General features: G+C 41.0%; 3 protein-coding genes across 4 annotated transcripts in view; 2 read left to right on the forward strand and 1 right to left on the reverse strand.

Annotated features, from left to right (window-relative positions):
- Window positions 1–42: 42 nt before the first annotated feature.
- Window positions 43–5,827, forward strand: ADAL (adenosine deaminase like). The gene is made up of 9 exons (XM_039723294.1): window positions 43–176; window positions 689–749; window positions 1,099–1,186; window positions 1,775–1,856; window positions 2,535–2,661; window positions 3,328–3,408; window positions 4,004–4,142; window positions 4,607–4,707; window positions 5,598–5,827. The coding sequence occupies exons 1-9, from the start codon at window positions 88–90 to the stop codon at window positions 5,787–5,789; spliced, it is 960 nt and encodes a 319-aa protein (XP_039579228.1). The 5' UTR covers window positions 43–87; the 3' UTR covers window positions 5,790–5,827.
- A 1,542-nt stretch (window positions 5,828–7,369) lies between these two features.
- LARP6 (La ribonucleoprotein 6, translational regulator) lies at window positions 7,370–14,241 on the reverse strand. The gene is made up of 3 exons (XM_039723293.1): window positions 13,940–14,241; window positions 9,846–10,038; window positions 7,370–9,361 (listed from the first exon to the last, which is right to left on the reverse strand). The coding sequence occupies exons 1-3, from the start codon at window positions 14,143–14,145 to the stop codon at window positions 8,291–8,293; spliced, it is 1,470 nt and encodes a 489-aa protein (XP_039579227.1). The 5' UTR covers window positions 14,146–14,241; the 3' UTR covers window positions 7,370–8,290.
- A 3,031-nt stretch (window positions 14,242–17,272) lies between these two features.
- Window positions 17,273–22,676, forward strand: part of LRRC49 (leucine rich repeat containing 49) — a 40,494-nt gene continuing 35,090 nt past the window's right edge. For both annotated transcript variants that reach the window (XM_039723429.1, XM_039723428.1), the window contains exons 1-6: window positions 17,273–17,326; window positions 17,830–17,892; window positions 18,565–18,652; window positions 19,726–19,825; window positions 20,413–20,616; window positions 21,939–22,005. In XM_039723429.1, the coding sequence (XP_039579363.1) occupies window positions 17,273–17,326; window positions 17,830–17,892; window positions 18,565–18,652; window positions 19,726–19,825; window positions 20,413–20,616; window positions 21,939–22,005 (576 nt within the window). The remainder of the gene's footprint in view (window positions 17,327–17,829; window positions 17,893–18,564; window positions 18,653–19,725; window positions 19,826–20,412; window positions 20,617–21,938; window positions 22,006–22,676) is intronic.

Below are 22,676 nucleotides of genomic sequence, written 5' to 3' on the forward strand. Positions count from 1 at the left end.
AGGAGTCATCCTTTTCATAAGTCCATAGGATTTTTATTTCTGTAGGAACTCCATGCTCATTTGAATGGCTGTATCAGTACTGCTACTATGAAGAAACTCATGGCCCAGAAGCCAAACCTTCAGATCCAGAATGGAATGACTGTGATTGACAAAGGAAAGAAAAGAACCTTAGATGAGTGAGTATGTGCATGTGTGTGATGAACATTTACCAAAGGTTTTTTATTTAAGTTGAAAACAGAAATGTGTGGCCTTGCACACTAACTGCAGAAAATACGCTTTTAAGTTTTACAGCATAATCTCATAGATTTTTTTTAATATTTGTATCTACAGAGTAATTTCTTCTATGCATGCAAACTAAAAGGAAAGCTTATTGATTAATTCCTTCTTTAAAGGATTGAAATTTTTTACTTCGATCATCTCCTTTTCAGAGAAAATTCACTCACATAGTTTCCTTTTTTGGAAATTTCATGTTTCACTTTTCCTTCAAAAAGCTTTGTGGTAGTTACTTTTGTTGCAAATGCTTTGTTGATACCTAAAATCAGAAATTGCTATTCACATGTTTCTTTGTATTTCAAGCTACAGTCTGGTTACTTGTCTCCAGTGGATAGGTGTTTTTAAAATGTAGATTTTTTTTTCCTACATACTCATTCAGTGTCTTTCCAATTAATTTTTTTAAATTGTATTTTAGATGTTTTCAGATGTTTCAGATCATCTATCAGGTTACCACGAGGACTGAAGATATTTTACTGGTAAGTTGATTAAAAGTTCACTTAAAACAAGCAAGCAGTACACACAGTCACAACCAGTGAGATTAAGAGCATTGAGTTCCAAGTAACAATATAAAAAATTATATTTTTCAATTGAAGGTCAGAAAATTATTGTAAAACTCTTGAACTCTCTTCTATCCTTGAAGGTATCAAATGTGCCTTCTGTGTGGTAGTATTTCCACAGATGTGGGGACCATTAAAAACACATTGGGCCTGAAAACATTGCAAGTGTTTCACAACAAAAAATAACTGGGTCTTTTAGTTATAAATGAAAATATAACTGATTATAAGTATCACTTTTATGATGTTGAATACACTTTTATTTAATCAGATAACTAAAGATGTTATTAAAGAATTTGCTGATGATGGTGTTAAGTATCTGGAATTGAGAAGCACTCCAAGAGAAGAAAATTCCACAGGTACAGTCTTTTCTGGTTTTTAATTTGTGATCTTCTTGCACTATAAAACTTAGTTGAAGACTATGTTAGTAACAAATAAAGTCAAATTTAGTTGGCTCAATAAAAATATACTTTAAATATGAAAGCTAAGATTTAACCAAGTAAAAGCATGTCACTTTCCTATTATATTTTTGAGGGAAAAAAGGGGCTGGTCATAAGTCTATGACCCATCAGATTGGGTTATTCACTTGAGTATGGCATCTGAGTCTGCTAATATTTTTAATAGCTGATATATTTTACTTGTGTTATTTTGGTTTTTTCTTCTAGGTGTGGTTTGGTAGAAACACATAATAGAAGTACTATTGCAATTCTCTGGTTCACACAAAGTCACTTTAATTTTTCCACATGCTTAGGAGGAGGTTTAGTTCAAATATGAGCTTCACAGTAAAGCTATATTTACAGGTAGAATTAGAATTACATGTGTTAGAAGACTATATAGTCTAAAATCAAAAGTGCAACATGAAACTTAGGAGACTAGAGAGCTGGGTCTGCAGTATAACAAAAATAGTTTAAAATATGTTTGTTCCAAACGTGTGCATGTGTTTCCAGGTATGACCAAAAGGATGTATGTTGAAACTGTGCTTGAGGGTATAAAGCAGTGTCAAGAAGAAGGCTTGGATATAGATGTAAGGTAAATAAAGCATGTGGAACACCTCTGTTTCAAGGTTTTGTGTATTCTGATGCCTGGTCATGCTTGCAGAGAGGTTTACAAACCATCAGTACAGGAAAGAAAATCGTTTTTAAACCAGATTACATGGAGTGGAAGCAGGTAATTAGTATGGAGACCTGACTTTTTATCTTCTTTTTTTATTGGTAAAGAAGAAAACAAGGTAAAACCTCTCATCTTTAAGGCTGTCAATTCTTTGCAACATTTTCAGGAAAATAACTTGTTTTTTATGGAATTGACTCATTTTTCACAGCTTAGCTTTGTTGCAAAGGTTTAGTTTGATTAGCTGTACAAGCAGCTTACTGTAAAGAAGAGCTGGTCCTGACCAGCAGAGAAGTTTCAGTAGGTGTCAGTGGCTGTTTGGAGGCAGTTTGCTCTCCTGGCTTTTATATCCTCTGAAGCAACTCTTACTAGATTTATCTGTGAAAACTGAAGAATTTTCATCCTTCATGTGTGTTATTGCATATCATGGGCCAACTTATTTATCTATTTGTGTCCCTCTGCACTTTGGTACTTTCATTCCTAGAACAGTTTCCTATACAAATACTCAGCCATGAAGGATATAAGTGCTGTTTTTTGTTGGTGTCAGATCTGTTGATCAGCTTGTATATAATTTAATAATTTAGTACCTTTCTGTCCCAGGCTGTTAATAGCAATAAACAGAAGAGATGGCCCAGCAGTTGCTAAGGAGACTGTTAAACTTGCTGAAGAGTTCCTGCTTTCCAGTGATGGAGTTGTAGTAGGACTTGACCTCAGTGGTGATCCCACTGTAAGTTTTTGGTTTATTTTAGTCTGTTCTTGGAGATAAATGTGTAATGTTGTGTAACAGCAGCTGGTTCTAACCAGTTTTTCTCACAAGTTTTTGTCCAATTTTTGTGCTTAGCTGGACTGGATTGATACTGGGTTATTCCCTCTTGCTGTTAGGGGCAGATCTCTAACAAAGAATCCTTAAATTAGTATGTGACTGAGAAAAGAACCATTGAAATGCAGTGTTTATCTGGGAAGTGTGTGTACCTCAATTGTCCCAGTCAGATAACTGGGTGGAGGCAAGTTAGTTCTCAATATTTTACATTTTGTTTAGCTGCACCAAATGCTCATTTTGTATTAAGAAAGCAAAAATATTTGAGGACAGCTGTCAAGCTGAAGTGAAATAGCACTAGCTGGTAGCTGTGTAAAAGGTATCAAAATCAAGACAGTTGGCCTGATTTTGATGCTTTGATTAGGCATCATCTGAGCTACTGGTGTTTGATCCATTGGTATAAATCGTGTGGCAGAGGCTTGTTTGACTTGCTGCATTCCACACTGAAGTAGTGGGAAAAGTGGAATAATTTAAATGTAACTGTATTTGAATGTAGTGCTTGGATATTGCTAGACTTCTTAATTATGGTAAGGACAGGGATTTTGTCAAATAAGCTGTAGAATTCCTGTTTTCCAGGCAGGACATGGTCAAGATTTTTTGGAACCTCTCTCTGAAGCAAAAAAAGCAGGTCTGAAGCTGGCACTGCATCTTTGTGAGGTAAAAGGTGGTTTTGTTTTTTTTTTTTCTGCTTCTCTGTAATTGTAATTTTGTGAAAATTTTGATGAAACTAAAATTACGTTCTGTGCGTTTTGGACTTCTCAGGCCAAAGCATTAATGGTTTGGGGTGTTTGAAAAGACACAAGAAAACAAGGAGAAATCTTCAACCTTTTGTTCTAGATCTGAACAGCTAGATTATTGCTTCCTGTACTATATAAATTCTGGGGTTAGGTGAGAAATTAGGAGCTTTCTAAGAGATCCACTGCTTTCTTACTGATGTTATATCAGCAATCATGTGTAGTGAAATCCACAGTTTTGTGACCAGTGAGCTCTGTTAGTTGCACTGGGATCAGTAGAAGAGTTGAGCTTTTGTTCAAATGGTGGCTGGAATTGGCTCCAAGAAGTCCAGTAATTACTGAAGATAGTTATTTTTTCAGTAAATTAAGCAGGACATATGATGTCATCAGCATATTTATACTTGTTTCTATTTCACTAACACTTTCTTTTGGATAGGAGATGCTGTGAAAGTCCATTGTAACTATATAATGTGCTATTTCATGCTGCTTTGACAGAATGTGACATATATCCTCTCTAGATTCCAAATCAAGAAGAGGAGACCAAGATTCTCCTGGGCCTGCCTCCTGACAGAATTGGACATGGAACATTTCTCAACTCCACAGCAGCAGGTTCTGAAGAGATAGTGTCACTGGTTCAGCAGAATCATATACCTATTGGTAAGGAAAAAAATATTTCCCTTGGCTTGATCTCTGGATATCAGAACAGGATATGTGCTGCTGATCTAGGGACACCAGTTTGTCTCTGACCAGAGGTGACTTGGACAAATGTGGCAATGAGAATACTTGCCCATAAAGGTACACTCATGACACTTGTGGGGTTTTTGGCACCTTTGTGGCACAGCAGACAACAGATGATGTCTCAGCTGGAAGCAGAATCAAATCATAATTTGTCATTACTGTACAAGACTGTGTGGTGGTTCTGTACCTGGTTTGCATGCTCCTTACATTTTATACCCCAAGAAATCGATTAGCAAACATTTCTCAAAAGAAATTACAAAAGAAGCATAGAAAATCAACAGTAGCTGATTTTAATTTTTATTCAGGATCTTTATATAGCTTTATAATTAACATGTCTCTTGTTTTAGTATATGTCCTCATTTATTTTTCTGTTTTTCCCTTAGAATTTTGCATGACATCAAACATAAAATCTCAGACAGTGCCTTCCTGTGACAAACACCATTTTGGATACTGGTACAGCATGGGCCATCCTGCAGTGCTTTGTGTAAGTTTTTTGATTTTTAAGTGTATATTAAAGCAAAGGGCTAAACTTGTGAAGTTGGAGAAGTCTTTGTTTATGGATCAGAACTGACTAACAATTTCTGACCTTGTAGCAAATAATTTGCTTTTAGGAAATCATAATGTTCTGTTTGAAAAATGCTTTTAATTCAAATGGGAATTGCTAGTATTTATCTTGGTTCTCTTGTAAAGCCAGGACTTTTTTCTGTGGGTTAAAATGATCAGCTATACAAGCAGTGAACTTCATAGCTCTTTGCACAATAGATTTCTCTTAAAACTCATTGTTCCAGTGCTTGCATATGCACCTCTACTAACCTGATGTTCATTGTGCTGGGTGAGAGCTCCTGCTCCTCATAGTTCTCTTCATAGCTCATTAAGGTCTTTAAGCATTGCAGGTGCCAAGTGCTTGTGCTGCCATTGGCAGGGTTTTAGTATTATCGTGTTAGTTTAACCCCCATAATCCATAGCATTGTCCAAGTGTGTGTGCATATATATATATATATATATATATATATATTTTATAGCACTGCGTATCTGGGGAAAGTGAAAAGAGGAGTAAGGAAACCTGCACATACTGACATACCTTGAATATATGCAGCATTTGATAGCCATCTTTCTAGCAATTTCAGTAGGAAATCCTATTTTGATAAATCATGCCATCATTTTAAGAAGTTTTGAATAATTTGAATAATTTATTCATTTTTTAGTGAAAGTAGGGCAAATAAAGAATGAAATAACCATGCACAGATGAAAGAACAGTGGAATAAAATGTGAGACAACAAGATATAACCTGTTTGTATGTATAGAAAAAAACCTTTTTGATATAGAGGAACTAATTTGAACTTTTTTATTTCTTTCCTTTCAATTTAACTCCAGACTGATGATAAAGGTGTCTTCGCCACTGATCTGTCGCAAGAATACGAGCTGGTTGCAAAAACATTTAATCTGACTCGATCACAGATGTGGGATCTTTCCTATGAATCACTCAACTATATTTTTGCTTCAAATGCAGTAAAATCCAAGCTGAGGGAGCAGTGGTGTAAGCTGAAGCCAGCTCTGTTTGATTAATCAAACTGTTGTCCTGAATAGCTCGGGTATATTTGAGTTAATAAGCTTTTTTTACTGAAGTCCCCGGCTTTTTTCAGACCTCAGGTTTTTAAACCCAGCCATAAACTGCCTGTGTGAAATGAAGGCAACTGGAATGCATCCCTTGTAACTGGGGACAGAAGTAAATGTTCTTTTGGTAGGTAAGAAGGGCTCTCAACCAGTGACTAAAATGCCAGATGTGTTGTCACCTTGTTTCTCTTGAGCTGATACGACATTTTAAAAAATACTTAGTTAAAATATGTCATCATAATATAAACATTGAAGAGCTGGAACAAAATAAAGGCAGAGCTATTGGTGTTTAAAGCATCTCTGTTGGCAGCATTCAGCCAAGCAGTTTGAATGTGTGTTGTGTATTTTTGGGGTTTGTATAGTTTTCAGGTTTTGAGCTCTTGATTGAATGTGAAGACAGAAACAAACTCAGGGAGAACTAAATATTTATACGAAGGAATGAATATTGTATCTGTTTTTATTGCTGTACATGTATGACTAAAGCTGCTGTGGTTGAGTGGCACAAGAGGGTCTCTGCTGGTGCTCTGGGCACTGGTGGTGTGTAGGCACTTAAGAATCTTGAATGCCTTCAGTAACTGAGCTACTTGGCAAAGTGGTCTCATTCTTAAATGCTTTTCAGAATTGCTGTTTGTTGTGTAAAAAAAGGAATAAAAATAGCCTCAGGCTCCATGTTTTTGAAACCACCACTTCAAGGTGTGCATGTGTGTGTTTGAGCTCTGGAGAAGAGAAGCAGGATTCTGTGGGGTGAGTCCCTGGAGCACCGCGCTGCCTGCCAGCCTCTCCCTGCTGCTGTGGCAGCCCCTGGCTCTCCCTGTCCTGGGCAGCCACAGGCTTCACTCCCCAAGCACCTGCCTGTGTGTTCTGGTGCTGAGAGCTCACAAAATCTGAATGTGCACATGCTGCAGTTTGTGTCATGGGAGTGGGGAGGTCACCTGGAGGATTCCATTTGTGTGCAGTGAAAGAACCAGGAATGTACGTGGGTGGCTAAAGAGCAGCACACAGAGCTGGGATTTCTGTGTATAGGAGTCTACTGCAGTTATTTACACAGCAGAAATGTTACACTTAGGAAGTTGGACAGGATGTGGACTTTTGGAATGAAGAATCACCATCTGATGAGACTTTTGTCATGCACAGTTCCCAAGATGACCATTGCAACTTGAAATGCTCTTACCATCCCTGGGCTAGTTTTCCAGTTTTACTTTTGTAAGTAAAACTGCAGTTTCCTTCATTAACTTCATGTAGCATTATAGTTAATTTTAATTTAAGCACTTTCTGCTGAGCCTGCTTGTCAAATTCTGAGTTAGCAGAGACATAACTACTGTTTAGTTTATAATATTGTATAAAAATGACTGTGACACACAGAGTGAAGCATCATCACAGAACCATCAGTAATGGGGCAGAGAAAATTTTTTTCCCTGAATACAATGGAAATTTTGAGTAACTGCTACTAGAATTTTATGTGGTATAAGATGAGGTTTAAGTTATCTATTCATGTGCAGCTCAACTTATTTTTAAAGTAAACAAAATAGATCTAGAGTTAATATTTTTATTTTCATGTGATTATACAAGAGAACACTTACAGAGCAGTCTCCAATGCTCAGTCTTTACTCACGAAAATGCTCACTGATTCAAGACAAGCAGTCTTGAACAATGCTGCTTTGGTGATGTATGTGAGAACAATTGCTCACTGTGGCATTGGTTTCTCTGTTCCTTCTGTGGCAAACACAGGAAGTCTTCAAAACCTCAGCTCCCTCTGATGAGACTGGTAATATTCCATAGCTTTTCATAATATAGCCACTAAAGCGTAAGTACACACTGCTCCTCAGGAACCTAGCTTGGCAAATAATGTACTTACATCAATGATTTATATGGCTGCTTGAATATTTAGGTGTTTCAAAATAATACATTATAAAGAATGGATGCAGGTAGGGCCCTGCATTAGCTAAGTGATTCAGCTGATTAAAAGGCTGGCACATCCCTCCTGTGAGGCCCAGAGAGTGGGCACTGGTTAGATTGGAGAGGAGAGGGCTCTGGGGGAGGATCTCATCAAGGTTTTTAAATATCTGATGAGAAGAAGTAAAGAAGATAGAGCCAGGCACTTCTCAGCAATATCCAGTAACAGGAAAAGGGGCACAGACTGGTTTTGTGTGGGTGGTTGAACATGGGAACACATCAGCCAGACAGGCTGGGAGTCTGTCCTTGCAGATACTCAAACCTATCAGTGACTTGTAGCTTCAGCAAAGGAGGTGGACTGGGCAATCTCCAGAGATGCCTTCCAGCCTCATCTGTTCTGTGAAGAAAATATACAAATATACAAATTATAAAGTCTCTATATAAATACAAAAGCTTTTAAAATTAAATACTGATTTAACTGAGTCACTCAAGCGATAAGTTTTCACGAGGCTTGGTCACCAGCAGTTGGCTGATTTGTGAAACTGTTTTTAAAGAATAGTCTATTCACCCTTCATAGCCTTCCTTCTTTCACAGCCATTGTGGAATCCTTTGGTGCCATCAGGACCTTTAGGCAGCCGCAGCACCCCTACAGGGAGACCGTCTGCATTTTGTATTTTCCGAGCCAACATGGGACTGCTGACAGGACTCTTCTCTTGTGTCAGAGTTTGGGCTTTTCTTCTCTGCACCCAGGGGCTCCCAGAAGGAGTGATGCTGCTATCTGAGGAATAATCAGTGTATTTCCTTGGAATTTCAGGGCTAGTGCTTGCATTAAGCTTGCTATCTTCAGCCAGCGGAGATTTTTTTGTTACTTTTCTTAGTGAAGATGGACTGTTCCAAGGACTTGATCTGGGTGACATATTGGGACTCAGATGGTTGTTTGGGTGGATCACAGGGCTCAAATTACTCGTAGTATTTGTTGTGTTACGTTTGCGTCCTGACAGCGGTGATGTAGGATTGCTCTCTGGGTCAGAAGAGCTGTTTGCTGAAGATTCATCACCAGCAAACTGAAGCTCCTCAACTCTCTTGTTAAGGGATCGAGCCTTCTTAAGGCTCTTGTTGGTATCTTCATCATGGTTCTTGTCTTTGGGAACTTTTTTCTTTGGTGGTTTCATGCCTATTTGGACAACTTTCATGCCAGTCTCTTTGTTTTCAGCACACATGAAATCATGAGCACGTACGGCCGCTTCTACTTCTTCAAATTCTATAATTGCACATTCCTGGGTTCCCAGCTGGGTGTACCTATTGCTGACCCTCCTGATATCAGGTGGGAGATCCCTGCCAGGCTTGAGAATACGAACTGATGAAATTACACCAAAAGTTACAAAGGCTTTGAGAAGGTGCTCCATTATCCTTTCTTGCATGCATCCATTTTCTTCTTTGTTAAGGGCCTGCAGCTCAGAAATCATGTGGATGTCATATACCAGTAGCATCCTGGTAGGGACATTTTCACTTGGAAACACTGGAACTGGAGTATTTCTTCGAACCTTTTTGTTATCATCATTGAGCTCCAGAGTGCTGGAGTACCTCAGTGCATAGGCTGTGGTTCTCCAGTCACGGGTAAGGTGTTTCACCTTTGGGACAGACACAGGTTAAGCACCACAACTGAGCAAACCAAATCAAACTAGTCACTGAATTTTAAGGCAGATGCAGGCTTCAGTCTACAAGCAGAACCCTGGATTTAACTTTCATGCAGCAGACTTAGTGAGAAAGTGTACAGTTTTCATGCTATAATGGGCATCAGTGAGCTCCTGTAAAGCTCACGTCCTGTTAAATCTAATTAAAACAGGAACTGGCACTAAAGGTCAAACTGGAAATCGTCATCTGAAAGCCTGCTCAAGTAGTGCTTGGTCATTCCACATCTAGGCCTGAACCATGATCAAAATGCATGTTCTATGGATGTTACATTTGCCAAACAAGAAGTTTAAGTCTTCAGTGTATTGAACTGATCTTTCCTCCCTCAAAAATCTCAGTCTAAAAAACACCCCAAACTCTTCTGCTGTTTTTAGATTCATCAGGCTTGCATGAGACCCTTCAAGTCTCAAAAAGTTAGCTTACCTTCTTAAATGAAGTGAGCAGTTTAACACTGACATAGCCCATCTTATTTCTTCTCACATGCTTCAGAAGGAAGGCATCTTTCTCAAGGTTCTCATCTGAGAAGTAATATTCAATCTGTGCTATTAACTTCTGGATCAGGTCATTTTCTGGTGGTTTCCAGTTCTGGTCAGAGTCATCATCATTTTCCCCACCACTGGAAAAGAGATAAATCATTTTATTAACAGTTCTTAATCTTCTATTAGTGGATTCAAATAGCCTTTCAAAATGAAAAGGCTGGTTCCAACTGCCTTTAGATGTGGGCACTGGACAGGTATCACCCCCCAGCTGAGACAGCAGGCTAGCTCAGAGGATGAAGCTTTCCAGTCGGCATAAGGAGTCAAGTTCCTGAGCTCATTCCATAAGCTGATCTCAGTGCAGAACAATGAGGCATCTACACTAATGCTTGAAAGCACTGACAGCTCCATCCTCCACCAAAACATGAAATGAAGGTGCCCTGGCACTTGGTACTATACAAAGTTCCTCTAGTTACAGTGTTATATTTTTCAGTATGAAGGTATCAAACATAGGCCTGACCTTTATGTGCTTCATGAATAGTGTCACGTACCAGAGAATGAATATTCCAACTGGATGCAGTCATGATTTTTTAAGCCTCTTCACTGCATGGATGCAGGAGTTGATATCCAGGGAGTAAGGAGGACTGACAGGGCTGTTACACATTTTATAGGTCACTTCCAGAGTAACATAATAGCCAGCAGTTTACCACAGGGGCTAAATCTGCCAGCTCATGTACCTCAGGAACAGGTTTATATGCCCACATGCAGGTTCCTCATGAGAAATGACCTCATGAGGCCATTCTCATTTCTTCTCTTTACCTCCCATCATATTGTCTGGGTACCTGGGCAAAGTAGAGCACTGTGGAGCATTCTATTCCTCCAAAAATACTGCAACCATGGATTCAAGATAAACATCTTGCCACGTGCAGTTACAACAACACATTTGTTGCTGAAATAAAAATTTCCATTTACAGGTGACTATAATGGACAAGTCTATCTAAGTCAGTCATTTTTTCAAGCTGTTAGTGGTCCAGTTTTGTTGTGGGATCATCATGAAAGTTTCTGTTAATAAAATAAAATCATCCACTAAGTAACCCATAAATCATGCATTAGTATGGTCTCCCAGGTACATTAGTAATGAAAAGAAGGAGCCATGCATTTCCCCAGAATTGTCTTAAGTAGCTTCTGCAGGCTTTGGAACCCTTAGGAAAAGGAGCAGGCATCACACTGGAGTGGTGTGAGGCCAGTCTGGCAGGGGGATGCAGCCCTGCCCTGACAGTTCCTGCAGGGGTGACAGAGGCAGTGTGCAGCCTGCTGGATCCCCTGCCCTGACAGTTCCTGCAGGGGTGACAGAGGCAGTGACTGCAGTGCTGTGTCTGGAGAGGGGGTAGGTCAGTGGGCTCTGCACAGGAGCTCTGCCTGCTGCTGGGACCTGTTACAGCAGGTCTCTGGCACCTGGCTTTCTGCAGCTTACAGTACATTTAGTTGTTATAGTTCTGATGATAGGGCAACACATCTGGGGTATGTGGATACTCACTTGCACAGTCCTAGAAGTCTCCCGTTAAAAATCTCCCTAGCCTTTAATAGGGTAGTAATTGAAGGAATGACAAGAATGAGAGACCAAGATAAAGAATTTCTGTTATTTGGCAAAGCCAGAAGTGGAGGATAATAGATGAAGTTACAATGAGGATGGTAAAGAATGTCTGATCCCCAGCTGTGGGTGCTGGTTTGAGAAGAAAGCAAAAACCAATGGGGTTTATTTTTCATTCATGATAATCCCTTCCCCCTACTTCATTTACTACTGATTCAGAATTAGTCTGGGTACAAGAAGCTTGGAACATCCAGCCTTTTTGCAAATCCACACTCTCTAGGAAAAGCTTGCCTTCTGGATTGTGCTCACATTTGTTTTAGGGATTTATTAGCATAGATATTTGCAGGTGTTTATTTAGAGACAAAAAGGGGTATTGTGCTTTGGAAAACAACAAAAATGAGTTGCATGTTTGCAGAGACCTACAGCATAGACACACTGAATCAGGGTGAAACATTTCACCTCTCAAATATTGGTCACAGTTTGACCTATACACTATTTCTGTGTTTGGCAGACACGTCAGTTTTTACAAAATCTTATGGGCTCTTACAACAGCCCTCACTAAATGCTGCATGGAAATAGCACCTACAATAAATGCAGAAATTTGTAACTAGCTCCATGTTAATTTATGATAATGATCAATTGGTAGCACCTCTAGGGTATCAACTGTGTTACAAAAGTAGTTGATAAATCATTTCAGTCAACACTGACAAAGAACCAAACCCTAGTTGTTATTCACAACTTTATTTTTTTAATTCAGAGCTTTGTGATGATATGCTTGTAAAACAGAATGAAAAACAATCTTTCAACATGGTGACTCATCTCGTCATTAGTCACACAAGAAACTAAACATATCTACAGGGAGAGCAGATTTGGAATTTTAAATCTCACAATATATTAAATTGTTTGGATAGCATCTAACCTTCTGAAAATTTTTAGCTGAGTCTCCAAACGAAAGAAGTATTGCATTAATAAACACTATGTGGCAATCTAATTTATAAGTTCCAAGAGTACAGTCACTCAAGGACAGTCCACGTTTGTCAACAAAAACACAAATACAATACTGGGTGCCTAATGATGGCAAGCTGTCTGCAAGCTTCAGCTGGAGAGTGGGATGGCTCATTCCCAGCAGTTTTAGACCATCCCTAATAATTTTCCAAATGTTTGTAAATAATTTCCTATCAGATGCTGCATTCCCAAAAAAGGAAATCCTTAGGTAAGGTTATATGTAAATGGCAGAAGAATGTGTAAACTCCATTCACCTACTTCTGGTGCAGAGTCCTTAGAATTCTCTCCACAGCAATGCCTCTGGCCTTTCCTGGATCAGGAAGAGGCCATTTACAAAAAGGCAACCTCCACAAGAACTGAATATACATCAACACTGTCAGCAAACATTTCTGAAGATAGCATCTACTGCAGAGGATTAAATAAGTGACATTTAAGAGTGTTTAAAAGCTATTGTCTTTCAAAGCTTGAAAAAATAACCTTTTTTTTTTCTAGTCTAGGCCAGGGCTAGAAGCTCTTCACAAGTAATACTGTCATAGATAACAAATGTAAATAATATCCTGATTTTAAGAAATCAGTAAATAGAATGTAATATTGTAGGCTGCTGTACACTTTTATAAAAATACAACAGTCACATGATTTTGCAACTAAGGTGACTCAGTTTCAAAACCTTAACTGCACTGTGCCTAGCTCTGTTCAACTCCTGTTTCTGTAGTCCGTAGCTGACAATTTTGGCAGCTACAGAAAATTTCTCACTCCCCTACAACCCCTCTGTAATTTAAAATACTCCATTGCGGTTCATTCTGAGTCAGTGCTAGGTATGAAGTTAGAAAATCAATTAGGAACAATAAGTGTTCAAACAGAATACTGAATTTCTTGCTACTGTACCTAATTTTTTATGTGACAATTTATGACTCCATCTGCAGCTTTACTACAGACCACAGGATGAACTACAACTAGTAGATCTTTGTCTTCCTGCAGTTTGCTGGCACAAAAATCCTGGATGTTCGTTTTACAAGTGAGAGATTCTGGTAAGCATCAAAGCTATTTCAGGTCACCAAGCCAAAACGGGAAAAAAGAGGGAAAAAAACCCAAAACATCAAACCCCAAAACAAAACTCCAAAACACAGCTACAGCTAACCCCTAAAATCTTTCTGCAAATCGCAGTGAATTGGAAATGTCGGGAGCATCAGAGCCCGGCGCTCCTCGCTGTGGGGGAGCCCCGGGCCCGGCAGTCCCGCCGGGACGCGGCCCGGGCGGAGCCCTCGGTGCGGCGGGCAGCTCCCTCCCGGCCGCCGGGTGTCCGTGCTGGAGGGCTTCCAGCGTCTCCCACCCGCCGCTCGGCCCGGGTTGCATCAGCCGGGCCCGCTCCGCTGCGGGGGTGTTCGCGGCGGCCCCGCTGCTCGCCCCGCACGGCCCCGCGGCCAGAGCCGCTGCCCCGGGCTCACCTGGAACGCCCGCAGCGCCCCGAGTCCTCCTCGCTGCAGCTGGGGCACTGCGCTCCGCCGCCCCCCGAGTCCTCCTCCTCCTCGTCTTCCTCGTCCTCCTCGGCGGCCGCCTGGACGGCCACCCGGATCTGCACGGGGCCGCTCCCCGCCGGCAGCTCCGGCCCGGCGGGCGCGGCCCCGGGCTCGGCCGGCTGCGGCTGGGCCATGGAGCTCCCGGCCGGGCTCAGCCCGCCGCGACACCCGCGATGCCCGGCTTGCGGCAGCCGCCCGGCCGCCTCCCCTCCTGTCCCCCTGTCCCCTCCCGCTGGGGCGGCGCTCCCAGCTCCACTCCCCCGACCCTCCTCCAGCCGTGCCGCCCCCGGGCCCGCCGGGCAGCTGAGGAGTCCTTCTCCTGACGGCTGAACTGCTTCTGCTTCATCAGAAAACAACGGAAAACAGCTTTCAGCTTCTCTTCTCCTGGGGCAGCCTTGGGCTGCGCCGCTGCTCCCTGAGCAGAGCGTTGCATTTTGTGAAAGTCAGAAAGGTTTTGTTGGGGTGAGTGTGGTTTAAATGCCGACGGTGAGATTTGGAAACAAGATACACGTATGAACAAGGACATGCTTGGATACGTGCTGGTTTTGCAGAGGAGTCTCCCCTATAGGTCTGCATGACACACAGAATAAAAACATTCCCTCTTAAGAACTAATTAAAATAGAGGCCCTCTTTCTGAAACACTTAGGCAGTGATCATTTTGAACTTAAGACTATTGCACTATATTTCAGTGGACTGTTTCAGCTACTAAAGGGAAATTAACGTTCATGTGCTAAATATTAGAATAAAAAGCTTTTCAATTTACCATGTAAATACTCATTCTTCACTCAAGGAAGATTTTTTTTCAATACTGTCTGTACCCAAACTGCTGCATGATCTTTAAGTCACAGCTTCATTTGTGGCATCCTTGTTTATGTCTGCATTGCTTCAATATTTTCTTCTTAAAAATTTGGATGGACAGAGTGAGACTGCACTCATGGCCAGTTCTTCTCATTACTGTGGCAAACAGCCCTCATGAGTCAGGTTTGCTGGCATGGACGCGTTCTGAGACTGCCCTGCCTCAGGCTTTGGCTGATTTTTCAATGTGCCTTAAGCAAGAAAGTATTTTGTTTATGAAATATGCTTACAAGCACCACTAACCAAATCTCTAGTTCTCTGCTGATGGAACATTCTGTATTATGTCTTGGGTAACGCATCACATTGCCATTTTTTTTTCAGTGGACACAGAAATACAAACACAATTACACATTGGTCTTGGGTAATGCATCACATTGCCATTTTTTTCAGTGGACACAGAAATACAAACACAATTACACATTCTAGGCAAGAATATGGACGGGGCTGTGGGTCAGATTTTGTATGAGTTCATGGAGGTTGTTTGCCTCCCTGGGCACAAACAAGGTCAGGAGTATGAACAAAGAACTATTTTATGCTACCCAAGTAGCTAACTCACCAAATGATGTTTGAAGACCTTTCAGTTTATCTGATATATCTTTCTGTCAGGGTTAAGGGAACTTGATTTTATAGCAAAGGACGCTAGATGTGTGTGTGTATTTGCTCCACCAGTGGTCACAGCACAGAACTGGCTTTTGGCCAGATGAAGACTGATGTAATTTCAAACACTGTGTTGATTAGATTTCCATTGAAATTGCCAGACTGATGTTTTTTGGGTTTGTTTTGTTTTGTTTTCTTTTTAATGTAACAATGCTCTATAATGCTTAACTTCCAGTAGAGATAAAGTAGTATTTATAAACAAAGCAGAACTTAAAACTAAATGTATTAATGTAGAGAAGTCCCTTAGAGGGAAACCCATGGCTCACTGGTACCCAGTAAACATCATAAACCCATGAACCTCAACTGCACAACCAAAATCTGCACAGATTTCTTATGGTGCGTTTTCCAGCGGATGGAAACTAAAATGACAATACAAGAAGCTAAACCTGGAATATTTATTTGCTTGTGTGGCCAGGCATTGGAATGGGTTGCCCAGGGAGGTGTTTAAGAGTGTCTGGATCTCCTCTGGATCATATGGTTTGTGGTTTAGGGATTACAGTGCTGGATTGACATTTGGACTTGATAGCCTTAAAGAGCTCTTCTAACCTTGATGATTCCACGATTCTGATTGGGATAGACCCCATGAGGCAATTCACAGCCACAATTCACTCACAGCCACACCGTTACTTCTCCTACCACTAATTTCTTGATGAGTGTATTTAAAAGCATGCAGTACTCATCAGTGGGGCTCCTGGGCTCCAGGAGCTGCTGCGGGATCAGCACCAGGAGCTCGCACAGGCTGACTGTCACATTTTGTGATTGTAACATTTTGTGACCAGTCTGTGCCCACAGAAGGAAGCTTCTTGAGGCACGACAGGAACCATCCAGCTTCTCGCCCTGTCACGGGTATTCACACAGAGCCTTGCTTGTAGAATTCAGAAAAATACAATCATAAGACCGGCTTTTTACTGTGGGGCAGCGGGGTGGGAGTGACAGCGAGTGCAGCAGGATGGCCACAGAGCGCCACATCCATCCGTCCGTCCGTCCCCGTCCTCTCACGGTTTCCCATCCCTCACGGTTTCCCGCCCCTCACGGTTTGCCATCCTTCACAGTCTCCCATCCCTCACGGTCTCCCATCCCTCATCGTCTCCATCCCTTCACGCTCTCCCGCCCTCACGCTCTCCCATCCCTCATCGTTTCCCATCCCTCACGCTCTCCCGCCCCTCACGGTTTGTCATCCTTCACGGTCTCCCATCCCTCACGGTTTGCCATCCCTCACGGTATCCTACCCCTCAAGGTATCCTACCCCTCACGGTCTCCCGCCCCTCACGGTCTCCCGCCCCTCACGGTCTCCCGCCCCTCACGCTCTCCCATCCCTCACGGTCTCCCGCCCCTCACGCTCTCCCGCCCTCACGCTCTCCCATCCCTCATCGTTTCCCATCCCTCATCGTCTCCCACTCCTCATCGTCTCCCGCCCCTCACGGTCTCCCATCCCTCACGGTATCCTACCCCTCACGCTCTCCCGCCCCTCACGGTTTGCCATCCCTCACGGTATCCTACCCCTCACGGTCTCCCGCCCCTCACGCTCTCCGGCCCCTCACGGTTTCCCGCCCCTCGGCGCCGCCCCAGACGGCGGGCGGGGCGGAAGCCGCGGTGTCCGCGGTAACGGCGGAGCCATTTCCGACAGGGCGGCGGCGGCGCGGGGCCGCGCTGGCTTGTTTGGGACCGCGCAGCTCTGACAGGCTGCTCGGGACCGCGGGGCCCTGAGGGGCCGCCTGGGGCCGAGGGACTGCGCGGGGGCAGCCGGCCATGGTGCCCAGCAAGGGCCGCCCCGGGCGGGGCCCGCGGGCCGCGCCCGCAGCGGTAGGTGCTGCCGGGGCGGGGGCGCCGGGCGGGCGGCAGCTCCCCGACATCACTGGGGCTGTGCTGGTGGGAGCAGGGATGGATCCATGTGCGTGGATGAGCCGGTGCTGTGCTCCTGTGAGACGTCTCGGTTTTGCCGCATCAATCTAGCTCAAAGAGCAGCATGTTTTTTGTCTTTTGAAAATGCAAGGCGTATTTAAATGTAAACACTTGTTTTCTTCGTACTGAGAGTTGTATCCCCATGGAAGTCGCTCTTGCAGTGTATTTTTAAAATTAAACCAGTGTGATTGTTGTAAACGAAAAATTTCGTTTTAATTAGAGATGTGATGTATTCATAATATTTTGCAAAATAGCTCCTTTCTTGGCAGATTTTGCTGTTGAAAATAGCTTTATTGTTTAAAAAGCAGTTCTATTGATACACAATATATCAGTATTGCAATCAACAATTGTACTGATATTTCTGAGAAATTTAGCAATTAATTTAATTTTCCTCTAATTTGCAGGTTAATAATTGTGGTCTCCAGCTGGTCATCCAGACCTCATCAATACCAGAAAAAACCAAACCAGTAATTATTATCTTTTCTTGGATAGTTATATTAACAAATGTATTGTATGATACAGACAAATATGTATGCTTTCATATAGGAATTACCTTTTCAGTACTTACCTGTTGACTTACCATATCTAATGTATATGATAGTATTTTTAAAATTTATTTCATCCTATTGAAAACATATAAAATGAAAACATGCGTTTGTACAATAGCCTGCCATAAGCTTCATATATATATATATATACAATTTTTTTTTTTTATGTATGTATATATGATTTCTTGATCTTCTATCTGTAATTGGCGTTTGTACAATAGCCTGCCATAAGCTTCATATATATATATATATACACATACATATATGTATGTATGTATATATGATTTCTTGATCTTCTATCTGTAATTGCAGTATTCCTCACAGGCTGGGGTTTGATTTTATTTATTCAGTCAACTGCATATCAATGTACTGGTAGCTGCCATATTTTCATTTTGGCTTCCAACAGTGAAACTTTTTAGTTGTAGTGTTTGAAAAGAATGAATGCACCTTTTGCTGCAAAAAATTTTTTTTTTTTCCCCAAAGCATTTGTAAAAATTCCTCTGAGCTGCTGTTAGTACTAAATTTGTGTTTGTGCAAAGATATTATTTGCATTTGAAAACTCTAACATTTGTCTATAATACTGTGTTACAGTTTGAATTCAGAATAAATAAAGACCAGTCATCTTTCCACAATAGGCTTCTGCAGCATGATCTGGAAAAAAACTACTCGGGAAGACTAGGTAATATTCCATAGAGTTTGGTTTGTTTGTCTTTTGTATCTATTTTACTATTTAAAAAGTATCATTGTATCACGATTAGAAAATATAAGAGTGACAGTGTTTCCTACTTGGCTACAGTAATTCAATATAGTTACTGTTGCATCATGTCCTTAACCCTCTGCTTGGGCTTTTTTTTCCCCCTTATGGAAGAGCATTTTTTCTTCTACCTACCAAGCCACAACCTATCAAGTGCCCTACTGTGTATTCCCTCAATAGCCACACAATTGTGTGAAGTAACGTTTTACTGGATGTTTAACATTTTAATATATTTAGACAAAATGAGTTTCTAATTTAGAACTGTGATATTGAGAGATAGTTTTTCTGTTGTGCTTGCACGCTCTTGGCTTTGCAAAGCAAGATATTGGTGATATCACTGCTAACTGTGGTGAGGACTGGAAGAGACTTGAAACACTTCTGCCATGTTGCTGCTGCTTGCCTATGGCTGGTGTGAGCAGAAGATCAGTTTAGTTATGATGGCAACTCTTCATTCATTCTGGTAAAAAATGAAGGTCAGCAGCCATCCAGACTGGGTTGACTTTTAGGGATACTGTGCAACTTATGGAGTAAATGTAAGTCTGCAGTTTGGTTTTGTTCCCTGTGCAGGAGACCAAAGAGTATGAAATCCTTTGGTGTGTAATAAGCAGCTCTGTCTCCCAGCACCATCCAGTCTGACAGAATTTTCTGGTTTGGTGCTGAAGCAGAGTACAGGGTCTTTATCAGGACTTGGGGAGACTTCTATTCACTCCCCTACAAAATTCAGAGCATGACAGAAGAGTCACATTTTTAGTTCCCATGCTTCAGGTAACAGGGGAATCTTCTCATTAGTCTCTCTCTGTTTTACTGGAAAGAGGATGTAGAGGGATAGAGTCATAATATCAGGAAAGAAAAGTGGTACATCATGGTACTGGATGGAGACAAAAAGAACTTTCATGCTTTACTTTTATAGAACGAAAATTTTGCTGTTATCACCTGTAGTTCAAGACATGCACCTACAGAGAAGTAGTTAATGTATTGTCTGTATGATTTTCCAATAGATAACACAAATTTTGGGAGCAGTTCATCAATAACATTTCCTGTATTGCAACGTACTGCTGAAGACAAAATCCTGAACTCAGACAGACTTACCCTGGAAAGGTGAGAGGGTGACAGAGCACATGTGCCAGAGCCTCAGCCCCTGGTCTACAGTGACCAGAGTGACCAGAGTGTCCCACTAATGGTTGCAGTCACTGGTGGGCTTGGGTTGTTGGGTTTTTTGTGTGTGTGTTTCTGAGAGAAGAGCTGTGTCCCATGGAGGAATTTTCTGAGAATGTCCTTGTGATGGGTATATCCATACAGCAGTCACCTGAGGCAGGCAGGTTTCTGATCTGAACTGGCTGTTCATGTGATAGCTGAAGAAAAACTTAACAGAGTGTGAGGCCACATCTGTTGGAATTTTAGTGTGGTCACAACACAAAACTTCCATGTAGTTTCCATGTAACAAGCAAATCTCTGAGAAGAGAGGGGTTCAGAAAACTTTGGAAATATTTCAGCTGTGTTTTCAGGCTAATTTTTTAATAGGCAGGAGTTTCTGCTCTATCTACAAAATTTAATTAACAAACCTAATTAATGCTGTCTTAACCAAGATAATATACTTTTCTCTGTTCAGTCAGAATGGGTGAGCAGAAGGTGGATTACTAATCTGTTACTTACTTGCGTGTTCTCTTTCTTCTTTTTTCTTCCAGGCAAAAACTGACAATGTGCCCAATTATTGATGGGGAAGATCACCTTCGTCTTTTGAATTTCCAACATAACTTTATAACTCGTATCCAAAATATTTCTAATCTTCACCATCTTGTTTTCTTAGATTTATATGATAATCAGATTGAAGAGATAAGTGGGGTTTCAACTTTGAGATCCCTGAGAGTCCTTCTTTTGGGAAAGAACAGGTACATATAATAAAACCTAACTAGGGCACTCTGCCTCCCATGGTGTAGCAGCTGTGATTTCCCATTGTTAGTTTTCAGTTTGTGATGTTGCTGTCATACCAGTGAGACCTGCCCTAAGATTAGCTAAGTGTCAGGGATCCCACTGAGGAAGCACACAGATTTTGTGTGTCATGTCAAAACTTCCTTTCTTAGTACATTTAAGCAACATTTCCAAAGTATTTCACATGTTCCCATATAATCTTCTATTCGGATAGATTATTAAATATGTGTTCTTAGATTTGTGTGGCATGTTGTGGAATGTCTTTTCAGATCAAATGCATTATTCATTGATTATTTATAACCTATAAAAAGTATTTCTGCATGGTATATTTAGCTGGGAAAAATACCAGACAGATAAGTCATGCTTATTTAATGCTTATTTATTAATTCTAGTCCTGTAGCCTTAAATTTTAAAAATTTAATACATGTATCTGTGAAATTGCTCACACATCTGAAGGTTGTGCTCTGACTTTTTAAAATTTTCCTCGTTTTCTTATATTCAGTGAGAACTAGTGATCAGATTTCAGTTATGTGCAGATTATAAAGAATGCACCTCCTAATTCAGCCTGTGTTCAAAACTCACAAGTTTCAATAGTGCCGTGTGTTAGTAGAGCTAAGAGCTTTTGTATCAAAAAATCTCACCTGTAGAAATCAATTTTGTTTATGGTAAAACGTTGGGGTTGTGGGTACTACAATTTTAAAGTGCTTTGAGGAATTATTTTCCTTATCATAACCACCTTGAGTGCAGTTTACCTTAGAAGTGTGGTGTTGGGGTAGTTAGGACTTGGCCTAGTAGTGAGTGAGTGGTTACACATCAGACAGAGTTGTTACTAATTTGTTTCAGCTGGATCTGTGTGTGATCTTTGATTACTCTCAAAACAAATGCTTAATACATGTGTTTAATGTCATCAGCCAGTAGATGATGCTGTTGGGTGTGTAATAGCCTAGGTTTGGAATCTGACAAGATATGGCAGGACAGAGAAGTTTTAAGACAATGAAGTTGTTGGCTTTGGTTTCTAATGTAGCAAGAACTCCATCCTTTTCTTCTTCCTGGAAGAGCTACATAAATTCTGCTGCTACTGAATTATTGACAGTCAGAAAGGAAGGTGATAGTCTAAAAGTCATACTCATTTATCTAGCAATTTTTTTCATGGTTCAAAAATTTGTTATTTTTCTGTTACTTTTGTTAGTCAGGAAAAAAGGCTTTATTTTGTATTGGCTGGAAAATGAAAGATACTTTTAATCGAATATTAGAAATAATTGTCATAATTGAAATCTTACAGAATAAAGAAGATCTCAAATCTGGAGAACCTAAAAAACCTTGATGTTTTAGATCTTCATGGAAATCAGGTACAGTACAATAACTTGATTGCTTATGTTTGTTGTGTAGACACCATGCATTTGCTGTGTCTTTTACCAAAATATTGTTTTGTGAAAGGGAACTGTTGTCATGTTTCGCAGCTCTTGATGTCACAGAAGTCAGTAAGTTAATAAAAGGTGTCATGATGTTTATTTTGAATGTTTGTACCAGTCTTTTAAGAACACTTTTAAGAACACTTGTACTTTGTGTTGTACTTCAGGAAGGTTGCAGTGATTAGAATGCTGAGTTAGCTGAGTATGATGGCACTCATGCCTGCACAGCAGTAACCTACCACAAGCAGTTGTAGTGTAGCTAAAGTAACACAGTCTTAGAGCTGCTATACAATTTTTGTATGATTGATTGCTGTTTCTGCTGACAAAACCAGATTCCCTACATACAAGTAAAAGAGAAGAAAAAGACAAGTTAGCACTGTAGGGACTTACAGGTCATGCAATAGGTTTGTGGCTTCTTTAAATCCCATTATTTGAACAATGAGCACGTCGTACAGTGGCAGAGGCAGTCTAGCACCAGGTGATGGCAGTGCCCTTTGAGTCTTGGCCATCTCCAAACATATTTATTCTCAAGTGGTTGTTTGAACAAAACAATCCTTTTTGTATTGCTGTTGGAAATTTGATGGGGGGTTATGTTTTTGATAAAAATA

The sequence above is a fragment of the Passer montanus genome, unplaced genomic scaffold, assembly GCF_014805655.1.
Source record: "Passer montanus isolate IOZ18808 unplaced genomic scaffold, ASM1480565v1 scaffold5, whole genome shotgun sequence".
Classification (NCBI taxonomy): Eukaryota; Metazoa; Chordata; class Aves; order Passeriformes; family Passeridae; genus Passer; species Passer montanus.

What these genes read in the sequence shown, in the direction of transcription:
- ADAL (XM_039723294.1), top strand. Translation starts at nt 88, where the DNA reads ATGAAGAAACTCATGGCCCAGAAGCCAAACCTTCAGATCCAGAATGGA. An exon ending in AAGAGAAGAAAATTCCACAG is followed by an intron (nt 1,187 to 1,774) that starts GTACAGTCTTTT and finishes ATGTGTTTCCAG; the next exon opens with GTATGACCAAAAGGATGTAT. An exon ending in GCCATCCTGCAGTGCTTTGT is followed by an intron (nt 4,708 to 5,597) that starts GTAAGTTTTTTG and finishes ATTTAACTCCAG; the next exon opens with ACTGATGATAAAGGTGTCTT.
- LARP6 (XM_039723293.1), bottom strand. Translation starts at nt 14,145, where the DNA reads ATGGCCCAGCCGCAGCCGGCCGAGCCCGGGGCCGCGCCCGCCGGGCCG. An exon ending in GGGCGCTGCGGGCGTTCCAG is followed by an intron (nt 10,039 to 13,939) that starts GTGAGCCCGGGG and finishes TCTCTTTTCCAG; the next exon opens with TGGTGGGGAAAATGATGATG. An exon ending in TGCTCACTTCATTTAAGAAG is followed by an intron (nt 9,362 to 9,845) that starts GTAAGCTAACTT and finishes TCTGTCCCAAAG; the next exon opens with GTGAAACACCTTACCCGTGA.